The sequence below is a fragment of the Gossypium raimondii genome, chromosome 5 (genome assembly GCF_025698545.1).
Source record: "Gossypium raimondii isolate GPD5lz chromosome 5, ASM2569854v1, whole genome shotgun sequence".
In the NCBI taxonomy this organism is placed as follows: domain Eukaryota; kingdom Viridiplantae; phylum Streptophyta; class Magnoliopsida; order Malvales; family Malvaceae; genus Gossypium; species Gossypium raimondii.
The window spans coordinates 21,487,558-21,509,442 of record NC_068569.1 but is presented as its reverse complement, the minus strand read 5'-3'; the positions used below and the strand labels follow the sequence as shown (position 1 = coordinate 21,509,442).

The 21,885-nt window shown below is 33.8% G+C and overlaps 2 protein-coding genes across 4 annotated transcripts; one reads left to right on the top strand and one right to left on the bottom strand.

Moving 5' to 3' along the window:
* The first annotated feature begins 879 nt into the window (after nt 1-879).
* LOC105769866 (40S ribosomal protein S18) lies at nt 880-3,083 on the top strand. Its single transcript, XM_012590809.2, has 4 exons — nt 880-1,047; nt 1,323-1,483; nt 1,755-1,943; nt 2,736-3,083. The coding sequence occupies exons 1-4, from the start codon at nt 1,045-1,047 to the stop codon at nt 2,839-2,841; spliced, it is 459 nt and encodes a 152-aa protein (XP_012446263.1). The 5' UTR covers nt 880-1,044; the 3' UTR covers nt 2,842-3,083.
* A 941-nt stretch (nt 3,084-4,024) lies between these two features.
* LOC105769865 (UDP-rhamnose/UDP-galactose transporter 6) lies at nt 4,025-7,747 on the bottom strand. 3 transcript variants are annotated; one of them, XM_012590806.1, is made up of 6 exons: nt 7,557-7,747; nt 6,639-6,880; nt 5,682-5,866; nt 5,398-5,598; nt 5,128-5,289; nt 4,025-4,478 (listed from the first exon to the last, which is right to left on the bottom strand). In XM_012590806.1, the coding sequence occupies exons 2-6, from the start codon at nt 6,766-6,768 to the stop codon at nt 4,149-4,151; spliced, it is 1,008 nt and encodes a 335-aa protein (XP_012446260.1). In that variant the 5' UTR covers nt 6,769-6,880; nt 7,557-7,747; the 3' UTR covers nt 4,025-4,148. The 3 variants fall into 3 exon arrangements, with proteins under 3 accessions (XP_012446260.1, XP_052487240.1, XP_012446261.1); XM_052631280.1 differs by having other exon boundaries at nt 5,682-5,818; XM_012590807.2 differs by having other exon boundaries at nt 6,639-6,816.
* Between the last annotated feature and the right edge of the window lie 14,138 nt (nt 7,748-21,885).

Below are 21,885 nucleotides of genomic sequence, written 5' to 3'. Positions count from 1 at the left end.
ATTATTAACCTCGTTGCTTAATCTTCTTTTTCTTTTTTTTAAATTCGAGAGTAAATGAAATTAAATTTTGAGTATTTAGTTGTGAAATTCGTCATCTATAAGATTAAGGCCCCCCAAAACTGTAATGGTTCAGTTCTATTTCATAACAACCAAAAAGGATCGATTATTGATCGGTAAATGGTTTGCTTCAATTCCAAACAGACATAATTGTATAAATTATTCTGGAAAATTAACGTAATTCAATAAAATGGTATAAAAAATACTTTAGAAGGTTTCAATGAGTAATATATACTTTTAAGAGAGTGCAATAAAATATTTAGAAAAAGGAGAGATGTGAAGTAGTACGTGTAGGGTTTAATTAAAAAATTAAAATTTTGAGAATTATGTAATTAATATTTTAATTATAAAATATATTATTTAATTCAGTTAATATTAACATTCGAAATATTAATATTACTATCAGCAAAGTGATTTTTTAAAAATAATCAACGAAAATATTTTATTTGTGTTACTCAAACATTAAAAAGTTCATAATTTTCGCATCAGACCCAAATATATTATTTATAAAAAATTTAGTGTTAATATTTAATACATTGATTTTGTATTTTTTTATTTGATAAGCAAATTTGAAAATTTAACATTTATCTTCTTTTTTTATTTAATTTACTTTTTTAAATACTTAAAATCTCTTAACCCTATTTATAAAATTTAAAATTATAAGCACATTGTTCTAAAAATTTAATAAAAGTTTGAAAATGTTGTGAACATTTTCAGAGTATATATGTTTTGAAACTCAATTTGTGTAAAACAAATAAACAATTGACTTCTTTCGGTCAAGCGGACTATTAATTTAAAAAAAATAAGAAAAATGAATATTTTATTTTGAAAAATTAATAAAAATAAGAAAACGCAAATGTCACTCACCCAAAAAAAACCTAGAATCGTGAATGTATAAAACCCTAGTTTGGCTCCCACGGTTATTCTCCTCAGATAAGTAGTCCCCCAGAGTCTCTTCCCTCATCTACCCCCAAATCTCCTCACATTATGGTAATTAGGGTTCTATCTTTCTCTTCCAATTCTTTTACCATTAATTGCTATGTTTATCTTTGCGCAACTTTTCAGATTCTCTATTTTTCTTTTATCTTATTCAGTGATCTAAATCTACTTCAATTTTTTCGGTTTCTTTTGGGGGTTGAAGGAGGCTGTTATGAGAGTTTCTAAAATGTGTTTTACTTTATTTAAGTTTGGTGTTGTGTGTGTGTGTGTGTCTTTTCCCCTGAAGATTATAGCTTTTAACTTCATTTTAATGCTTGCTTGTGTAGTCTTTGGTGGCCAACGAAGATTTTCAGCACATTTTACGTGTGCTGAACACCAACGTTGATGGGAAGCAGAAGATTATGTTTGCATTGACCTCCATCAAGGGTATCGGAAGGCGATTCGCTAACATCGTTTGCAAGAAGGCTGATGTCGACATGAACAAGAGGTTTGTTTTTTTTATTCCTAAAAGTTTTAGACAATTCTAGGTCATTTAGGATTAGTTCCATGATGCTTTATGGCTCTAAAATTAGACGATATATGTTTTAGCTCTAGGTGTTTCATGTTGAGATGATTAATTTTAGCTTAGATGTGAAAGGATTAATTTACTTTAGATCAACTAGTTAAGTACATTCTTTGGCATGGGGATGTTGCTGAATGGTATTCGGTTTTTGATAGTTTGTTGTGGAGGTGTTATTTGATTTACTTCTTGTTATCAGGGCTGGTGAATTGACTGCACAGGAGTTGGACAATCTCATGACCATTGTTGCAAACCCCAGGCAGTTTAAAATCCCTGACTGGTTTTTAAATAGGCAGAAGGATTACAAGGACGGGAAGTATTCCCAAGTCGTGTCTAATGCTCTTGACATGAAGTTGAGGGATGATTTGGAGCGTTTGAAGAAGATCAGGTTAGTTATGTCCTTAGTGATGTGTGCTGATGAAGATCTGTATGTGCCGACTCTGTGTTATATGCTTAAAATGATATGATCAAGCCAACTCTATTGGAGCACAAGAGTTACTGTTTAAATTGTGTTTATATGTTTGGATCAGTATATTATATATCCTTTTTTATTAGCATCATTTGCTTTCTTGATTTTGTTAATAACCATTTTCAAGCATATCACTATATAATTTGGGTTGTTTATTTGAGATTTCTCTTCTGCCTCCCTTGCATTTGAATCATTTGGTGCTTAAGACAAAATGATCTTGTTTTGTGGCATTTCCTTTGCGTTATATGCAAGTGGGCAAGATTGTTGGATGCACATGCAGTTTCTTATCAACTTTATATAGCTTGTTTCATTTTTATGGCATCTTGGTGATCTTTTTATTTTGATTAAGTTGGGAACGGAGTTGACAAAAATTTAGAAAATCTGAACGTTGTAATATATTATGTTGTTTATTTCCCATGTGATTAGCCAGACATGGAATAACCATAGAAAATGAATAAGTTAAAAACTGTAAAACGGCTTTTTATTTTTTATAACTAAAAAATTTAAAGTCATACATGTTTAAATGTTTATTGGCTAAAATTTTTTGTCTGTACTTTCCTACTTTTTTCTCTTTGTTTCATTTGTGGGTGTTGAGATATAATTGAGAAGTGTTTTGCATTTTGGTTTATTCACTACAGTATCTTTGTTTACTTTCCTTTCTTTTGGGGAATGAGATGAAGATGGCAGCTAACGATTTACACTGTCATGCAGGAACCACCGTGGTTTGAGGCACTACTGGGGCCTTCGCGTCCGTGGTCAGCACACCAAGACTACTGGTCGCAGAGGGAAGACTGTCGGTGTGTCTAAGAAGCGTTGAAGGCTTCATATATATTTTGGAAAAATTGATGTAGTCTTGCAGAGTGTTCATTTCCTTGAATGTAAGCACTGTTTGCACGAAGACAAATTTTGGATGTGATTTTTTTTTGTTGTTTCTTGACAAGTGGTAAGACTGTAGTAGTGTTGGGTCTTTATCGGTTGCTATTAGGAATACTTGCTTTACTGAATATTTTTAGATTAAATGTTTTTAATTTGGTTTGAATGATAATTGTCTTTGGAATTTGTGTTGGTTTGCCATATTTTCAGCTATAGTAAATTTTCAATTAAACTCTAAAGATGCTCCCACATTGGGCTTAATTGAGTTGGTCTAGATGTGAGAATTCAAAATTCTATTCTCAAATAAAGTATCGTTTTCTGACATATTATTCTACTCTCAAATTGAGTCTTCCTTTATTAAGAAAAAAAACCTTGATGGATGACTCGATCACATTACGAGTTTTCAATTTAACTAAGGATTCAGTTAGTGTCTCTTCTGAAAACAGATGAGCTTGGATTACAGGAAGAAATAGGATTTTTTTTTATTTATATACAGCGACAAAGATAAGAACAGGTACGAAACAATAGTAAAGTGTACTGCCGACTCCTGTAAGGTTGGGTATTTGCTGAGGTTGTTCTTACTTTCTGATTTGTCCAGGATAATCCCTCATCGTTTTCTTTGGACCACAATATTCCTTGTATTTGATCTCTTAATATTCTAGTGTAAAATGCAGCATTAATAGTTTCCTCATCACTTCATCTTCGTGTTGAATCTTTCCTTCGAGGTTTGCTCATGTACGCCTGTCTGGTCATTGCTTATGAGGTTTGCTCATAGCTGACTTGAACTAATTATTATTAAAATGATGTGGAGCCATTAATAAAGGGATGCTTATTAAATGGCTCCACCTCATTTATTATTAAAATGATGTGGAGCCATTAATAAAGGGATGCTTATTAAATGGCTCCATCTTTATTTATTTATAGAGGTAAACATTTTAAATATAAATAAGTTTAAGCAATTTAAAATTAAAATAAAAGATAATAATAACTTTATTTGAATATTTCAACTCCTAAAATTACCTGAAAAATACTTAAATAAATTATATTCCTGAAAAGGCAAAAGTATCTAATCCTATTGGAAGTGTTACATTCCCTCTGAGTGAACCAAATATACCAAAGAATAAGACTTACAAAAAATCAGAATAAAAAATTGATTTAAAATTATGGTTGGTTTTTCTGAAATCATGGATAACCAATTAACTTATATGAAATCAGCTACTCTTGTATGCTTAAATTATCCTACATGGAGAACTAGACACTACCGTCGTGTTCATTAGAATCCGAGAAACTAGCATGCTTTTGTTGTCTGCTGATAGGGACAGAGAGGCTCCGGCGCTCCTTCCCACCAGGCTTAGATGAAGCGTTTCCATACCAAATCATTCCGGCCACAGCTATGATCATGCCTAGAACCACATGCAGGTTGAGACCCTCTTTCCCAAAGAAAAAGAATCCCATGATCAACACAAGGATTGTCTTCATATGCCCGAGTACTTGAAAGGACACTGCAGTAAATCTGCCGATGCAGATGAACTGGCTGAGGTTTGTTCCTACTGCTATAGTACATGAAAGAATTATGAACATCTGCAAAGACAAAAAACAAAAAAATAAAACAAAACAAGAACTGTAGTGAGGAACTATTTCCTGGAACATGCTATAATTGGAATCGCATTCATAGCACCTTGCGGAAAGTAACAAGAGCAGGCTGCTGCAAATGAAGCAGCAGAACCAAATTGGAATGAGCAAAAGTGCACCTATAACTCGAATATTATATCGATCTGGGTCAATTTTACAGAGCAGCTAAATAGAGAAAGGAGAGTATATCTCTTGATATACGCTACATGTTATTAAATCATATCAAATATTAAATGATTTCCTCAATAGGAATGAACTCAACAAAAATATTTCCACTACGCATGCGTAAATTCATGTAGAGAATAGATGTTTTAGAAGGTGTAAGACACCATATGAAATCTAAGTGGTATTAGGAGATGCATGCAGATAAGCAAGCAATGACAGAACGATATGCACTGCAAATTAAATATTACTCTAGGTCACTGCATGAATTCCATTATACACATGAACACATCCATGACCACAATCAACTTTGTTCATAAACAAGATTCTGATAGGAACTCTGAAACAAGTAAATATTGTTCTATAATGATAGGAAGAACAACCATCATGCACAAAACTCATAAAAGCAAAGAATACAAATGCATAGAACACTTACCAGAGATACTAGGTTATAATTATAGGCATCAACTCTCTTGTTTGTCAACCAATAATCCAGAAATGGACCTAATAGCAACAGAGTTGCAGCCTGTGCAGGAGCAGTATATCCTAGTAGGTTGAAGGAACTAAGATTGTACCTTCTTTGGAGGTGAAGAACATACTGCAGAAATACAAAACAATAAAATGATAATTACCTTAAGTTCTAAATGATACTGCAGTTCAAAATGTTAGAAGCTTCAATTTATATGCAGAGGAATTACTAACTTACATACTGTTGCAGAGAAGTACTCCAAACTGCAATAAAGGCAGCTATGAAACCTTGGGTATTAACGCTCAAATCAGTGACAGTACAAACACCAACTCCCAGAAGAACAACAGCTATGCTCAACTTTGTATCTCTTGAGTACCGAATCTTGTCCATCACAACCTCCAAAAAGCAGGATACAGGAATCATACTCAGTTTAGCAATCTGTCATTTAATTAGAGAATCTGTTATTTCCAGATCATACGAGAAACACAACTCGTAAAATTTATCAAATGCTAAAATTTTACCTGATAAAATCCCACAGAGTTCCACATCAGGCTAACATTCATTCCAACTATAGAGAAGTTAGCAAACAAAATAAATCTCAAAAGCTCTGACAAGGGGAGATGAGAAGATTGAATGAATCCAAACCATCTTAGAGCAGCTGTCATCAGGGTAGTGGTAGCAAAATGCAAACCTGTTAATGTTGTGGCTGGAACAATTTTCAATCAAATACAATGGAATTAATGACAGTTTATTACATCCTTATTGCAGTTAGAATAATTAGAATACTCATGAAGTAACAAAATCCAGGAAATCTTTAGCTTATTTACTTGCAGATGATTATTATACCAGCATCACAATCATCCTACGCTTAATCCGAAGCTACTACCAAGTCGAAGTTTCCTCTTCATCGCAACCGTGATAACATTGTTTTTGGTTTTGAATTATTTTCCACTACTTCGATCCATTTCCTCTCCTTCTAGAACAGATTAAATGGAGGTGTCTGTGGGGAAGGTCATCATAGCCCAAGCTACTCACCATCTCCACCTTTTATAAGCTACGACCCCCACAAACCTACACCAACATATTCTAAGCTTGAACCTCATGCTCATTTCTTTGTATGATGAGGCCAATCCTACAGTTCTTTTTTTGTAAGATCGCTCATCTGCTCTGCAGCCTTACTACTCCACGATCTCAATTTTCAAACTTTTAGAACCATTCCACCATAATGTTCACAACTGTTAAACCATCACTTAACTTTAGTAAACTATTCTTATCCGTTTTCATTTCAAGTGCAGATTCACAGTAGCTCACCACTATGATTCCATACATTTGTCTTAAAGATTAGAGAATTTGACAGAGTATTCCAAATTCATTTGAACTATTACCAGCCACAACATAACTGTTTGTAGCGTAAAAGAAGATACCGGGCGGGGGGGGGGGGGGAGAGAGCAATTAAAAAGAGCGTAAAAGGAATTTACCGTAACTGAAACCGTAAGTAGCCATTAAGGCTTTATTGACAATAATAACTCCAACAGAAGTGACAACATTGAACATCCAAGCAGCCACATCTACAACTGCTTTTCTTTCAGCCTTATTAGTTGGAGCCATCTTATATCTTTTCGAAAGTGATAACCCTTACAGATATCACTCAACGTTCTTCAAGTAATCCATCCATGTTGATAGGTTGTCCAAGAGTTTCCAAAAATGTTAGCAACAAATTCTACAAAAATAATATCAACAAATAAGGAAGAAAAAACCCGAAAAACAACAAATCTATTGAAATCACAAATAAAAATGCTAGTAAAAGTGTACAAAGACATGCTGAAAAGACACTCCTATAAATAACATGAATATAATAAAAATACGAGTTTGTAACTCAGACCAGCTAATGATTTTTGTGACGATGATGGCTAAACACGAAATCAACTCAACTCCAATTGTTTATTTTTGAGTTATACAATAATATTTGTTTTACCTGTCTGGATCAACTTATGTACACAATTAATGCAGAAAAAGAATTTACATAAAATTACTAGATTTCCTTTTATTTTTTTCCTGATATTGTAACATTCTATATTAATAAATAAACAAGATTGAAAAAGAAAGGAGAAAATTATTAGAGTTAATTGAACTAAATTAATTTATTTAGAATTCCTTAATTAACAAACAAGAAAAATAAAAGCAAAGCGAACCACATTGAACTGTTTTAACACTAAAAATCTCACCAGAAAAAATCAATGAAGAGACATCCATATAAGGTAAAGGGACAAAAAATGATAGAATTAGACGATAGATCTAAGAAAAAGGCAGTGATTCACTGCAGAACTGAAATGAATGAAGAAAGCAAATAACAGATCTAACGCATCAAAAAGGGAAACGAAAACGAAGGATCGTACCGTTGGGGAAAGGCAGACACCGCGGAAAGAAAGAGAGAAAAATGAAGGGAAAATGAATGTTTGGAAAATGGTGAGAAAGGCGGGTTCTGTAATGAAGCGGGGCCTTAATTAGTTTGTTTGGATCGCCAGAAAGTTGGAGAGAAACAGAAACACAGTGAGAGTAGGAAATTTTTCATAAGTTGGTTGGAAAATGAAAGGATCGTGGATAAAGACTTGGCGCACTAATATCTTATTCGCATATTTAATATTAGGATAAATTATACCAACAATCACTTAACTTTGATCTCAATGATAAAATAGTTATTTAACTTTCAAAAAATAACAAATCAGTCCTACCATGTATTTTCTGTTACAATCGTGATGAAAAAGTGACATGGCATTTAATTGCCTCTTTGCTGTCATTAACCGATCAGTTGGAGGGTTAGCTGTCATTTAAACAACCCTATTTAAGAGCTCTAGTTGGGCAATAGAAGAAGAAAAAGAGAAAAAGAAGAGAAGAAATAGTCTATGGACGTTTTGTTCCTCCAAGGTGGAGCCACCACCCAGTTCGTTGTTGTCCCTTTGAATCTTTGTGCCCCAGGCAACTTTGTTGAATCCCTGTTCCTTTTTTTTCTTCTCTTCTTCTTGTCTCTTTTTTTTTCCTTAACTCTAGTTGCCGTCGTTCATGCCTTCTCCAACGAACCGTCATTACCAAATGAATCATTTTTGTCTCTTTTCAAATCTCACTTTAGATTTCTCAATAGGCCTTGAAAATCATGAGATTAAGACCTCAAAGCTTTGAACAAGACTTCAAAATCCGAGAAGGATGAAGAAAAATAGTGAAAAAGCCTCCCTTTCTCCTTTTGTTTTTGTTGTTTAATAGTGGCGTGTAAAAGGGATGACATGAAAATGTCTAACGTGGCAAGTTAACTGGCCACGTCATCTAGTTAACTACCATGTTTCCTGTCCTATTAAGCTTGTAACGAAAAATGTGAATGAGTGATATTGGTTTATCACTTTTCGATAATATTAGTTGCCGATTTATTATTTTTTAAAAGTTGAGTGATTGTTGATGTAATTCACTCTTAATAATTTAATATAATTTACGAGATTATGTCACATTTAATACTTAGATAAACTACACAATAGTCATTTAATTATAATTTTTTTTAATTTTTATGTATAAAATCACACAAAATCAAAATTCATGTATAACATTACACATTGAATCAAAATTCATGTATAATTTTAATATTTATTTTATTAAAAAAGTGTTAAAAATACAAACATTAAGATAATGTATATTAAAAATATCATGTTAGAATGCAAAATATAAGAAAAATAGCAAATTACATCAAAACTAGTCTAGGAATAGTTGGACCAGAACAATCTCTTTCCGTTGCCCACCGAATTCCATCAAGAGAAATAGCTAGTGTACAGAACCCAAGACAAAGAGTTGTAGCAAAAGTAGCTAAATCGTCGGCTAGAAAGTTACTTTTTCTGTCAGCAGGCTGGATAACCACCTTCCATTCCCTTCCTACCATATACGTCGAAGCAAAGCATTAGCATTACTATCATCTAATCATCTCCTTTATTGATTAACAACCGCTAAGTTGCCAAGCTCCAAATAATCCGACGAGCACCTATCTTCCTTGCCTTATCAAGCACATCGAAAGCTCCCCTAAGTTTAGTATCGTACACATTACAGTAACCTATATTCTATGGGCGTAGTTAGGGGAGCTGACTGATCCCAATTCTCTCTAAAATAAAAAAATTCAGTTAGATTTTTTAAAATTTTTTAAGTTTTAAATTAATAAAAATAAAATTATATTTTGACCCTTTAAAATTGATAAAATTTTAATTTAATCTTTTAAAATTATAAAAATATACGCGATTAAAATAATAAAATTACATTTTATAATTATAAAAATAATAATTTAATTTCGAACTCCTAAAATAATTATTTGGCATCGCCCCTGCTATATTCCTTGCATAACCCCATATCCAATTGCTGATGATGTCCTTCATAGGCCCACGCGATGTTGCCAAAGCCCATTCCTACCTTAATAAACTCCATCTGAGTTGATTTTCATGAACCCATCAAGAGGTGGCACCCACCGAATCATTCTCCATGTCCTCTTATCATTCCCTATAACATTTGATGCCATCTATAACACATAAACAACTTCATGTTTAAGACGCAAGCTTCTATCCATAATGCTCTCAGTTTCAACAAAGTTTTCATCAAATAACAAAGCATTGCTCTATTTCCAAAGTTCCCAACAAACGGACCCAAACAACATATCTCTGTTATTCATATTCAAAGCCATCTAATTCCTAAACTCAAAACTAAAAAACTCGTTAGACTTATCAACCTTAGTTATTAGATCCATCCAAGTCAAAATAGCCCAAAAATAACTCCCGAGAATATAAGTTATATCCTCAATAGCACACTCACAAAATATGCATATAGCACTAAAACTCATGTCTTCTCACCCTTCCTTCATTTTTCAAGATTTTCCCATGAAAAACAAGCCATAAGAATAACTTAATTCACTATTAACCTCTAAAACCCCAAATAAGCTTCCATCATGGGTCGGTGAAAGCCTCAGGTAAGATGCTTCATAAGTTGCTGTAAAAGTTCAAGGGTACAAAAAGTCCTCAATTAAAAAAAACAATTAAGCTCATGTTGACACCAGTTTTGGATAAAAAAACGGGGTCGACTTGAATTTTAAAAACGAAAATAGGAGTCGCCACCAATCTTTTTTGATAAGGTGTGATTGGATCACCTTGAAAAGAGATTGTTTTTAATAAACAATTTAATTTTATTAAAAACAAAGAGATTGGTTTGCGAAATTCAAAAAAATGAGTTCGGGAGTCGGTTACGTACGAGGAAGGATTAGCACCCTCGTAACGCCCAAAAATTGGTACCTAGTTGATTAGTTAATGTCTTGATGTCGAGAATTGAAAACTTGGAAAAATTTTAAAGATACGATCTTTGTATTGAACATTAAATTTTTTTGGGAAAAGAAGCATATTTTACGTTAATCGAGAAAGAGAATCGTATCCAGTAAGTTAGGACACAATATCTCGAATTCCCAATACGCAAAAAAATGCTTATTTAAAAAGTATTTTAGCTATCTCAGATTTAAAAGCGAGATCACAACCAGTAAGTGAGGACGCGATTCTTTTTTCAAATCCCGAGATCATTTAAAACTTGAGTTTGAAAAGATTCGTGTATTTATTTATTGTGAAAATCGAGACCCAGTAAGTTAGGGTACGACCTTCTCAAATCTAAATACGAGATTTTACTTATTTAAAAATCGTAATTTATGCATTGAAATAAATTAATCTAACATAAAATAATAAAACACGATGTTAATACTCGTAACAAGGCGATATTGAATACAATAGTGAAAAAATAATACGAGCAATTGCAACCAAGATAAGATAAATACAAAGTACAAATCAATAACATACTGAAATAGCAATGTATACAAGCAAATAAAATTAAAGCATTCATTGAAATCAATAATGAAAATGAAATAAATAAATAAATGAATAAGATTATAAAAAAAAGTAAAAAGATATATGTGTGTGCAAAAATTATGAAAATGTGAAAATCGTAAAAATATATGTAAATATGTATGTGTACATTTATGTATATGTATAAAGTTATGAAATATATAAAATATAAAGGTAGGTATATGTATATGTTTTATAAAAATAAAACGTACATATATATATTATGTGCATGTATGCATTATAAAATATATAAAATATATGTATACAAGGATATATAAATAAATAAGATATAAAGTATATAGATATGGAAATTAAAATGCGCATATAAAGATATATAAATAATATAAGGTATAAGATATAATGTATATAAGTATGTATTTATGAAAATTAAAATAAATAAATATATATATATATATATATATATATATATATATAGATGTGCACTATATACATAAAATAATAAAAGATAAATGTGTATATATATTCATAAAAATAAAATATGTGTATTCGTATATTAAAGTATAAAGTATAAATAATATATATCTAAGTAGATATACATATGTAAGTAAACTTGGAAAATTATATGAGTACACATATTATAAAAATATGAATGTATATATACATATATAAAATATAAAATGTAAGTATGTATATATATAACATAATCTAAAAACAGTACAAATGGGTAAATAATAATAAGGCAAATAATAAAAATAAAAGCAATAATAATGATAATAAAACAAATTAAAATTTTTTTTAAAAATAAAAATAAAAATAAAAAGACAATAAAAAACGGGACTAAAATGAAAACAAAGCAAAATCCCAAGGGAGAAAAGTTAAAAAGAGAAAAACTAAAATAGGGACCAGATTGGAGGGAAGCCCAGAAGCAGAAGGACTGAAAGGGTAAATAGACCCTTCGTCCAAAACACGCGAATCTTTGGGGTCCATCGGGTCGAGTTTTCGGTTATTAGGAGAAACGGCGTCGTTTTGGTCATAACACTCCAGTCCAAAATGGCGCCATATGGTGGCTTATATAAATAGCAAAAAACAAAAGAAAACATATTCTCATTCCATTTTAGAAAAGAAACAGAGAACTCTCGGTTCTCCTCCCCATCTTCCCTGTCCGGCACCACCGTCGGCTACCAACGCTGGGGCTCCGTCGCGAGAGGTGGTCTCGACAAGAAAAGATGAGTTTTTAACCTCGTTCTCGACCCCCTAAAGGTCTACCCTTTAGGAGGGGTTTTTCCTACCCCCCTTCGGTCCGATTTCAACGCCGAAAGTAATCTCCGGTGACGGGCTTTCGAGACCGGTAAGCGTCCATTTTCTTCTCTTTTTCGTCTTGTTTTAGTTAAAAAGAAAAAAACAAACAACAGAAAATAGAAATAAAAGAGCAAGAACAGAAAAAAAGGAGAACTTTGGAATCAACCTTTTTAGTTTTTTTTTATCTGCTTTCATTAACCGTTTTTTGTTGAAAAAAATACAAAGGTAGTGTTTTTGCTTTTATAACCTATCTATTTCTATTTTTTCTCTATTTTTTTACTGCTCTTTGCGTGTTTGTTCCATTTTGCAGATGATTGATCGAGTTGGTGGCGGTGGGTGGTGGCAGCGGCACACAGAGGGCAGGTGACCAAAAGACTGGCGGCAGAAGACCTAGGGCTAAGGTTTTTTCTTCTTTTTTTATTTGGTGCTGGGCTGGGTAATAGTTCGGGTTTTTTTTCTTTTGTCTCAACTTGTTGGGCCCCGGGCATAAATTGGGTTGTACAGCTGCCCCTCTTTGCTCGTTGTCGTGTAACGATAACAGAGCAAAGACTAGGAAAGACCAATTTTGCCCGGTCTCACCGAGCCTCGACTTCCTTTGATGCCTCTCTTTTCACGTAGCTTCGTTCCAGTCCGCTGTGTCTTGTTGCTTCGGTTCATTCCACTGCACTTTAGAGAAATCTGACTTGTAGCTTCAATCTTCTTCGCAACAATTTAAAGGGGACGAGATTCGTGGTTTTAGTCTACTCCACTGCAACGTCAGGGAGATAAGACTTGATACGATCTACTCTACTATAACTTCAGAGAGATAAGATCTTTTATTTTAATCCGCTCCACTGTAATCTCAGGGAGATAGGATTACTAGCTTCAATCTACTCCGCTGTAATCTCAGGGAGATAAGACTTGATACGATCTACTCTACTGTAACTTCAGAGAGATAAGATCCTTTATTTTAATCCGCTCCACTGTAATCTCAGGGAGATAGGATTAATAGCTTCAATTTACTCCGCTGTAATCTTAAGGAGATAAGACCTGATACGATCTACTCTACTGTAACTTCAGAGAGATAATATCTTTTATTTTAATCCGCTCCACTGTAATCTCAGGGAGATAGGATTACTAGCTTCAATCTGCTCCGCTGTAATCTCAAAAAGATAAGACCTAATACGATCCACTCTACTGTCACTTCAGAGAGATGAGATCCTTTATTTTAATCCGCTCCACTGTAATCTCAGAGAGATAGGATTACTAGCTTCAATCTGCTCCGCTGTAATCTCAGGGAGATAAAACCTGATACGATCCACTCTACTGTCACTTCAGAGATAAGATATTTTATTTTAATCCACTCTACTGTAATCTCAGGGAGATAGGATTACTAGCTTCAATCTGCTCCGCTGTAATCTCAGGGAGATAAGACCTGATACGATCCACTCTACTGTCACTTCAAAGAGATAAAATCCTTTATTTTAATCCGCTCCACTATAATCTCAGGGAGATAGGATTACTAGCTTCAATCTGCTCCGTTGTAATCTCAAGGAGATAAGATCTGAGATTCTTTGATCTGTTTCGCTGTCGATGCAGTAAGACAAGATTTATCATATTCACTGATCTGTTCTCTGAGGAACATATCCTATATAATAAACCTAATTATGCCTAATGATTAAGATGTCATGACCAAAATGAATCAAATGCTCCTAACTAGACATGCGTGAATGGTGTTTGCATGAATGCAGAATTTTATTGTTTCCGAGAATGATCCTGCTTAGGTTATCATTACTCGAAGTTTATTAAGGTCTTGTGACTGACGTGTTACAGCATTTCCTTTTGAAGTCGCTCTAGCTTTTCCAACCTTTGGTTCATAATTTTTGACTTAGCACGGGTGCCGTAACAGTGTCGGTTTTCCAGGTTAACTGAAATAATTTTATTTAATTAGGTTTCATTAATGGTCATTAATGCATATGATGCGATGCAATGCATGAAATGAATGCAAAAAAAAAGAGGCACTGATTCTAATTCAACTTCATTAGAAAAATTTACTAGAGAAGAAGTTTCTTTACATAAAATAGATTACATATACGGCTTTGCCCTTATACTTAAAGCCTTAACCTTTCTAAGAAGCCAAGCTAATTCTCGGCCCCGGTCCGTTTCTGACTCATACTTTAAACTTAACAGATCAGCCTGAACTGCTAGGGTTTACAGATGATCAGCTACTTCGCGTACTTGAGCCCTCGCCTCGCCCATAATATAATCTCTTTCTCTAATCTGATATTGAGACCGATGGAATTGCCCTTGCCACTGCTCATTACCTTTTTCCAGAAGCTCTATTCGGAGTTCGCTATTTTGCAATGCATCCTCAAGCTCTCCTACTTGTCCCTTTAATTCTTCAATTTTGTCCAAGCTTGCCTTTAATTCAATCGTAGAATTACGACTACGGTGTTGGTGAAGCAACCTTTCTAGCCCAGTTACTCGGACCTTTAACTCCGTCTTCTCGTTTTGGCAGACTAGTAGACTCTTTTCCAAAGCAACTTCTCGAACTCGAGTATCCTGAAATTTCTTTTCCCATTGATTAGCTTTTGTCTTTTCCTCCTGGATTTACTGTCGCCATTGTTCTGACGTTTTACCCAAGCCGACAGTTCTTATTGACCTACACAACTTCTTGTAATCTGTCTTCAAGTTGTCTAAATATTAATCTGCCTTGTTCTTTCCTTTTCTCAATTTGTCGACCTCTAATCTTTGAATGTCCACATCCAGTCCTAATTGCATTTCTTCTTCTTCTAGTTGCTCTATTTTCTTTCCTAACTCCGAACTCCTCTTTTCAAATTCTTGTTTGATAATTTCTATCTCGGAGGGCAATACTTGTAGGTGTTCTTCTAAAGATCGAGCAATTTCTGGATTTGACACCGAAATATTGTCGTTGACCTTTTGATCATGCCATTGACTGTACTCGGGGGTCATTGCCGGACCCACAGCTAAGATCTTCATTCGATGAGTTTGGTTCCATGCATTAGACATCTCTCGAATTTTTTTCTTGTAATTGTCCTCCCTATAGGAAAATTCACATTGGGTCAGTCCCTGCGTTGCTGGTATGAATTATCGTGATCTAAACTGTCTTGATATGAGTAGAGGAGCATATCCGACATCTCCCCATATTCCGAGCAAAGGAACCCAGTCAAAATTTCCGCACCGATATAAAATTTCATCAAGAATCAACCAATGAGCCCTCCATTCAACATCTTCATCTTGAAGATTCTGGAGTATCGCCATCCATTTTTCTTCTGAGACGTCATCTCACCTTGGTGTAGCTACCAATTCTTCTAGAGGGGAATAGCTATCAGAGAATATACGATAAGAGACTTTTTCCACTTTCCAGAAATGACTATGAAACCATGCCAATAAGAGCTGCACACATCCTATAAACCTTCCCTCACCTGCTCTCCGACACGCATTCAAGGATCTGAAAGTTTTAGCCAGTATTACCAGGGCGGGAGTAACCCATTTACTAAGCCGATCAAATAAATCAGAAACGGCCTCGTCTATGTGTCCTAATGCTTTGGGGAAGACCACTAGTCCGTAGATACCTAAAGTGAAGACATCGACCCTTTTCTTTAGATCAGGATGTACTAGCACCAAATCTCGCAAACTTTTCCAAGGAACGCATTTACTGTCGCCTTTCTGCTGGATTCGGGTAGCAACCCACTGCTCGCTCATCTCAGTGATGTTCATTAATTTCTTTAACAACGGAGGGGCACCAACAGCTCTAGAATAAGCCTTGTCGACTTGAGTCTTTGGGCACCGAAGCAAGGTCGTATACTCCTCCAGAGTAGGCGTCAAGTCCACTTTTCCAAAAGTGAAACAACTGTAGGCAGGATTCCAAAATTGACCAATGGCTCGAAATAAATACTTGTCCACTTTGATACTGAGCAGATAAGGCAGGTCACCGTAGTTACAATAGAACAGCTGCTTGGTCTCATCATCCCATTGATCCCAGACTTCTTTCATTTCTCGAAGGTCATTCTGGATTACACTGATACATGTGAAATCCCACAATTCTGACACGTGCCCCTCGGTAAGACTATCGCCTTTCTCCCGTTGTGTCGTCTCAGCCCATATTCGTACAGCCGCATTATCTTCTACTTTATCAAAAAACCCCTTTCCCATGATAAGCTTTCTATCTTGATACTGAACGTGAATCGACACCTCTTTTAGAATGAAAATGCCATGCAATCACAAACAAACAAATCAGTATTAAACACAGAACAAGATCTAGAGTAAATGACAATAAATAAAGCATCCATTTGGGTAAGCACTAAGGTTTGGCGTAGTTCCATCTAGGTGGGTTCCTATGGCTCACTATATGTGGTTTGGTTTTAAAGTAAAGGTACTCGAACCAGCAGATTCCTCGATCCTCACCCATTATAGGCTCATATTGACCGAGTTCAGTTCAGGGGAATACATTTCCCTATGACCATGCGGAGATAAAAATCTCACGAAGACATAGGTACGAATGTATTCCGGAAGCGATTCACTATCCCATGCGGAGGTGAAAACCTCACGAAGGTGTAGCTTCTCACTCCCACTTAAGAAGGTGTGACCAACGGTCATGCAATGCAAAGCGCAGAAATAAATCCGAAATTAAACACAGCGATTATGAATCACAATGATGAAGATCATAATAAAGATGAATAAAAATTCAACGAAAGGATCGTATATTTAAACTAAGTTTTTGATTTTTGACAAAAAGAAAAAAAAGTAATCAACTCGTGGCTTGACTCTCATGTTTGTTCCTCAGTGGAGTCACCAAGCTGTTGACACCAGTTTTGGATAAAAAACGGGGTCGACTTGGATTTTAAAAAAGAAAACAGGAGTCGCCACCAATCTTTTTTGATAAGGTGTGATTGGATCACCTTGAAAAGAGATTGTTTTTAATAAACAATTTAATTTTATTAAAACAATGAGTTTGGTCTGCGAAATTCAAGAAAATGAGTTCGGGAGTCGGTTACGTACGAGGAAGGATTAGCACCCTCGTAACGCCCAAAAATTGGTACCTAGTTGATTAATTAATGTCTTGATGTCGAGAGTTGAAAAATTGGAAAAATTTTAAAGATACGATCTTTGTATTGAACATTAAAAATTTTTGAGAAAAGAAGCATATTTTACGTTAATCGAGAAAGAGAATCGTATCCAGTAAGTTAGGACACAATATCTCGAATTCCCAATACGCAAAAAATGCTTATTTAAAAAGTATTTTAGCTATCTCGGATTTAAAAGCGAGATCACAACCAGTAAGTTAGGACGCGATTCTTTTTTCAAATCCCGAGATCATTTAAAACTTGAGTTTGAAAAGAGTCGTGTATTTATTTATTGTGAAAATCGAGACCCAGTAAGTTAGGGTACGACCTTCTCAAATCTAAATACGAGATTTTGCTTATTCAAAAATCGCAATTTATGCATTGAAATAAATTAATCTAACATGAAATAATAAAACACGATGTTAATACTCGTAACAAGGCGATATTGAATACAATAGTGCAAAAATAATACGAGCAATTGCAACAAAAATAAGATAAATACAAAGTACAAATCAATAACATACTGAAATAGCAATGTATACAAGCAAATAAAATTAAAGCATTCATTGAAATCAATAATGAAAATGAAATAAATAAATAAATGAATAAGATTATAAAAAAAGTAAAAGATATATGTGTGTGCATAAAATTATGAAAATGTGAAAAATTTATATACGTAAAAATATATGTAAATATGTATGTGTACATTTATGTATATGTATAAAGTTATGAAATATATAAAATATAAAGGTAGGTAAATGTATATGTTTTTATACAAATAAAACGTACATATATATATTATGTGCATGTATGCATTATAAAATATATAAAATATATGTATACAAGGATATATAAATAAATAAGATATAAAGTATATAGATATGGAAATTAAAAATGCGTATATAAAGATATATAAATAATATAAGGTATAAGATATAATGTATATAAGTATGTATTTATGAAAATTAAAATATATATATATATATATAGATGTGCAGCTATATACATAAAATAATAAAAGATAAATGTGTATATATATTCATAAAAATAAAATATGTGTATTCAGTATATTAAAGTATAAAGTATAAATAATATATATCTAAGTAGATATACATATGTAAGTAAACTTGGAAAATTATATGAGTACACATATTATAAAATATGAATGTATATATACATATATAAAATATAAAATGTATAAAATGTAAGTATGTATATATATAACATAATCTAAAAACAGTACAAATGGGTAAATAATAATAACGCAAATAATAAAAATAAAAGCAATAATAATGATAATAAAACTAATTAAATTTAAAAAAAAATAAAAATAAAAATAAAAAGACAATAAAAAAACAAGACTAAAATGAAAACAAAGCAAAATCCCAGGGGAGAAAAGTTAAAAAGAGAAAAACTAAAACAGGGACCAGATTGGAGGGAAGCCCAGAAGCAAAAGGACTGAAAGGGTAAATAGACCATTCGTCCAAAACACGCGGATCTTTGGGGTCCATCGGGTCGGGTTTTCGGTTATTAGGCGAAACGACGTCGTTTTGGTTATAACACTCCAGTCCAAAACGGCGCCGTATGGTGGCCTATATAAATAGCAAAAAACAAAAGAAAACATATTCTCATTCCATTTTAGAAAAGAAATAGAGAACTCTCGGTTCTCCTCCCCATCTTCCCTGTCCGGCACCACCGTCGGCCACCAACGCCGAGGCTCCGTCGCGAGAGGTGGTCTTGGCAAGAAAAGGTGAGTTTTTAACCCCGTTCTCGACCCCCTAAAGGTCTACCCTTTCAGTCCTGAAAAGTCGAAAAAGGAGGGGTTTTTCCTACCCCCCTTCAGTCCGATTCCAATGCCGAAGGTAGTCTCCGGAGACGGGCTTTCGAGACCGGTAAGCGTCCCTTTTCTTCTCTTTTTCGTCTTGTTTTAGTTAAAAAGCAAAAAACAAACAACAGAAAATAGAAATAAAAGAGCAAGAACAGAAAAAAAAAGAAAGAGAACTTTGGAATGAACCTTTTTAGTTTTTTTTTATCTGCTTTCATTAACCGTTTTTTGTTGAAAAAACTACAAAGGTAGTGTTTTTGCTTTTATAACCTATCTATTTCTATTTTTTGCTGCTCTTTGCGTGTTTGTTCCATTTTGCAGGTGATTGACCGAGTTGGTGGCGGTGGGTGGTGGCAGCGGGGCACAGAGGTCAGGTGACTAGAAGACTGGCGGCAGAAGACCTAGGGCTAGGGTTTTTTCTTCTTTTTTTATTTGGTGTTGGGCTGGATAATAGTTTGGGTTTTTTGTTTTGTCTCTGTGTAACACCCCTTACCCGTATCTGTCGCCGGAATAGGATACGAGGTATTACCAGATTTTACTGATTTTTTTTAAACTCAATATAACCCCTTTATAAATATCTAATCCTCCCTGCAAATTTTAAACCGAGACCAAGCCAACACAACCAATCCATTTCAACATATTTTCAAGATAGATTTATTGTATTCATAAGATAATCTATCACATGCCAAAACCAAAATTTGTTAGCCATACCAATGGCTAACCATACATTCATTCCACATTAACATCTACTTTACTAGCTTATACATGCCATTGATTTCCAAAATAAGTTTCTTTATGTACCGAGATCTTGACGTTGATAGTGTGATGCTTCTCCGACCAAATCCGACCTCCGAGCTCTTAACACTACAAAACATGGGAAAAAGAAACAGGATAAGCACTTTGTGCTTAGTAAGCTCATGTAATAAGAATTATACTTACCTAATATTTTCCATACAATGTAATAAACATTCATACACCCATTCCATACATTATTCCCCTATCATGCACAAACTCAACATTCAAATTAGTCCAATAATTTCCATGTATCAATAATTTATACCATGATTGATGAGCTCATCAATTCCATGATTTCCATTCCCTTGTTATTTTTCCATATTTATCCCGTTGAACTACTTGGAATTTTGATGGATTTTCAGAGGTACACTTTAGTGTACTAATCCGGGTCCGTCAATTCATATTCATGTGCGCACATTTCCATTTCAGAGAGCACACTCCCGCGAACCTCATCCTTACAGCGGGATTACCAGTCGAGCTAAATCCTCAGAATGTAAACTCATAGAGTATTGTCGGGATTACCGGTCCAGGCTAAATCCAACGACAATTACTCTAATGAGCTTGGATCTGAATTACAGTCAAAGCTAAATTGAGACCTAATTCGGATTACCCGTCCGGGCTAAATCCATTTTCCACATATTCTTCGGGAGGGCTATATCAGAATAGGATCACCCGTCCGGGCTAGATCCTTTTTACCGTCAATTCCTTTTCAGAGATCCATCGAATTTTCCTTTCATTCATCAGGGATTTATTTCCTCTTTTCATCAAGTATATCAATACTTCATCAATTATCATACAATAAACATACAACTCATATTCACAACAATAACAAACATTTCAAGCATTTAAGAACATAATTCAAGTTACACGAACTTACCTCGATACTTGTTCGTAAATAAAAATCTACTAATCCCGAACTTTTTCTTTTCCTCGATCTAGCTTCGTATTTGAATTTTCCGGATCTAAATAAATAAATTTGATCATTAATCTAATACATTTCATGTTCATATGTAACATTCTCTAAAATTCCATTATTATTTATAGTGCATTAAAAGCTGTCTCACTGAGTCATAGTCACTAAATTAATTATATCTTGAGCTACTGGACTCCAAATTAAGATCCGTTAATTTTCCCTAAAACTAGACTCACATATATTCTTACCATAAAATTTTCAGAATTTTTGGTGTAGCCACTAAGTACAGTTTATTCTTTAAAGTTTCCCCTGTTTCATTGTTTGACAGTTCCGACCCCTATTCACTAAAAATTAATTATCTCATTGTACAGAATTCGGATGATGTTTCTGTTTGTTTCTTCTGAAAATAGACTCATCAAGGATTCTAACCATATAAATTATAACTACTAATAATTTTTTTACAATTTTTAATGATTTTCCAAATTCAGAACAGGGGAACCCAAATTCATTCTGACCTTGTCTCACAAAATCTATTATATCTCATGATTTACAATTCCATTGATTAAACCATTTATTTTATAAGAAACTAGACTAAACAAGCTTTAATTTAATATTTTATTCATCCTCTAATTCGATCTCTACAATTTTTGGTGAATTTTCAAAGTTAGAGTACTGCTGCTGTCCAAAACTGTTTTAGTGTATGATGTTAATTACCATTTTTCCCTAAACTTTCAATAAATGATAATTTCATCCCTGCTCAATTCACCTCTCAATTGAGTTGATTTTTCTCAATTAACACTTTATCCCATCACTTTAAACTACTTTATAAGCTTTGGAAATCAGAATTTTAGTACTAGACTTTAATTCCAAACATTTTCACAATTAGGTCCTATAAATCAATTTCTATTGAAATTACCTAATAAAATCATCTCATAAACAAATTAAAGCTTCAATTTCATCCTATTT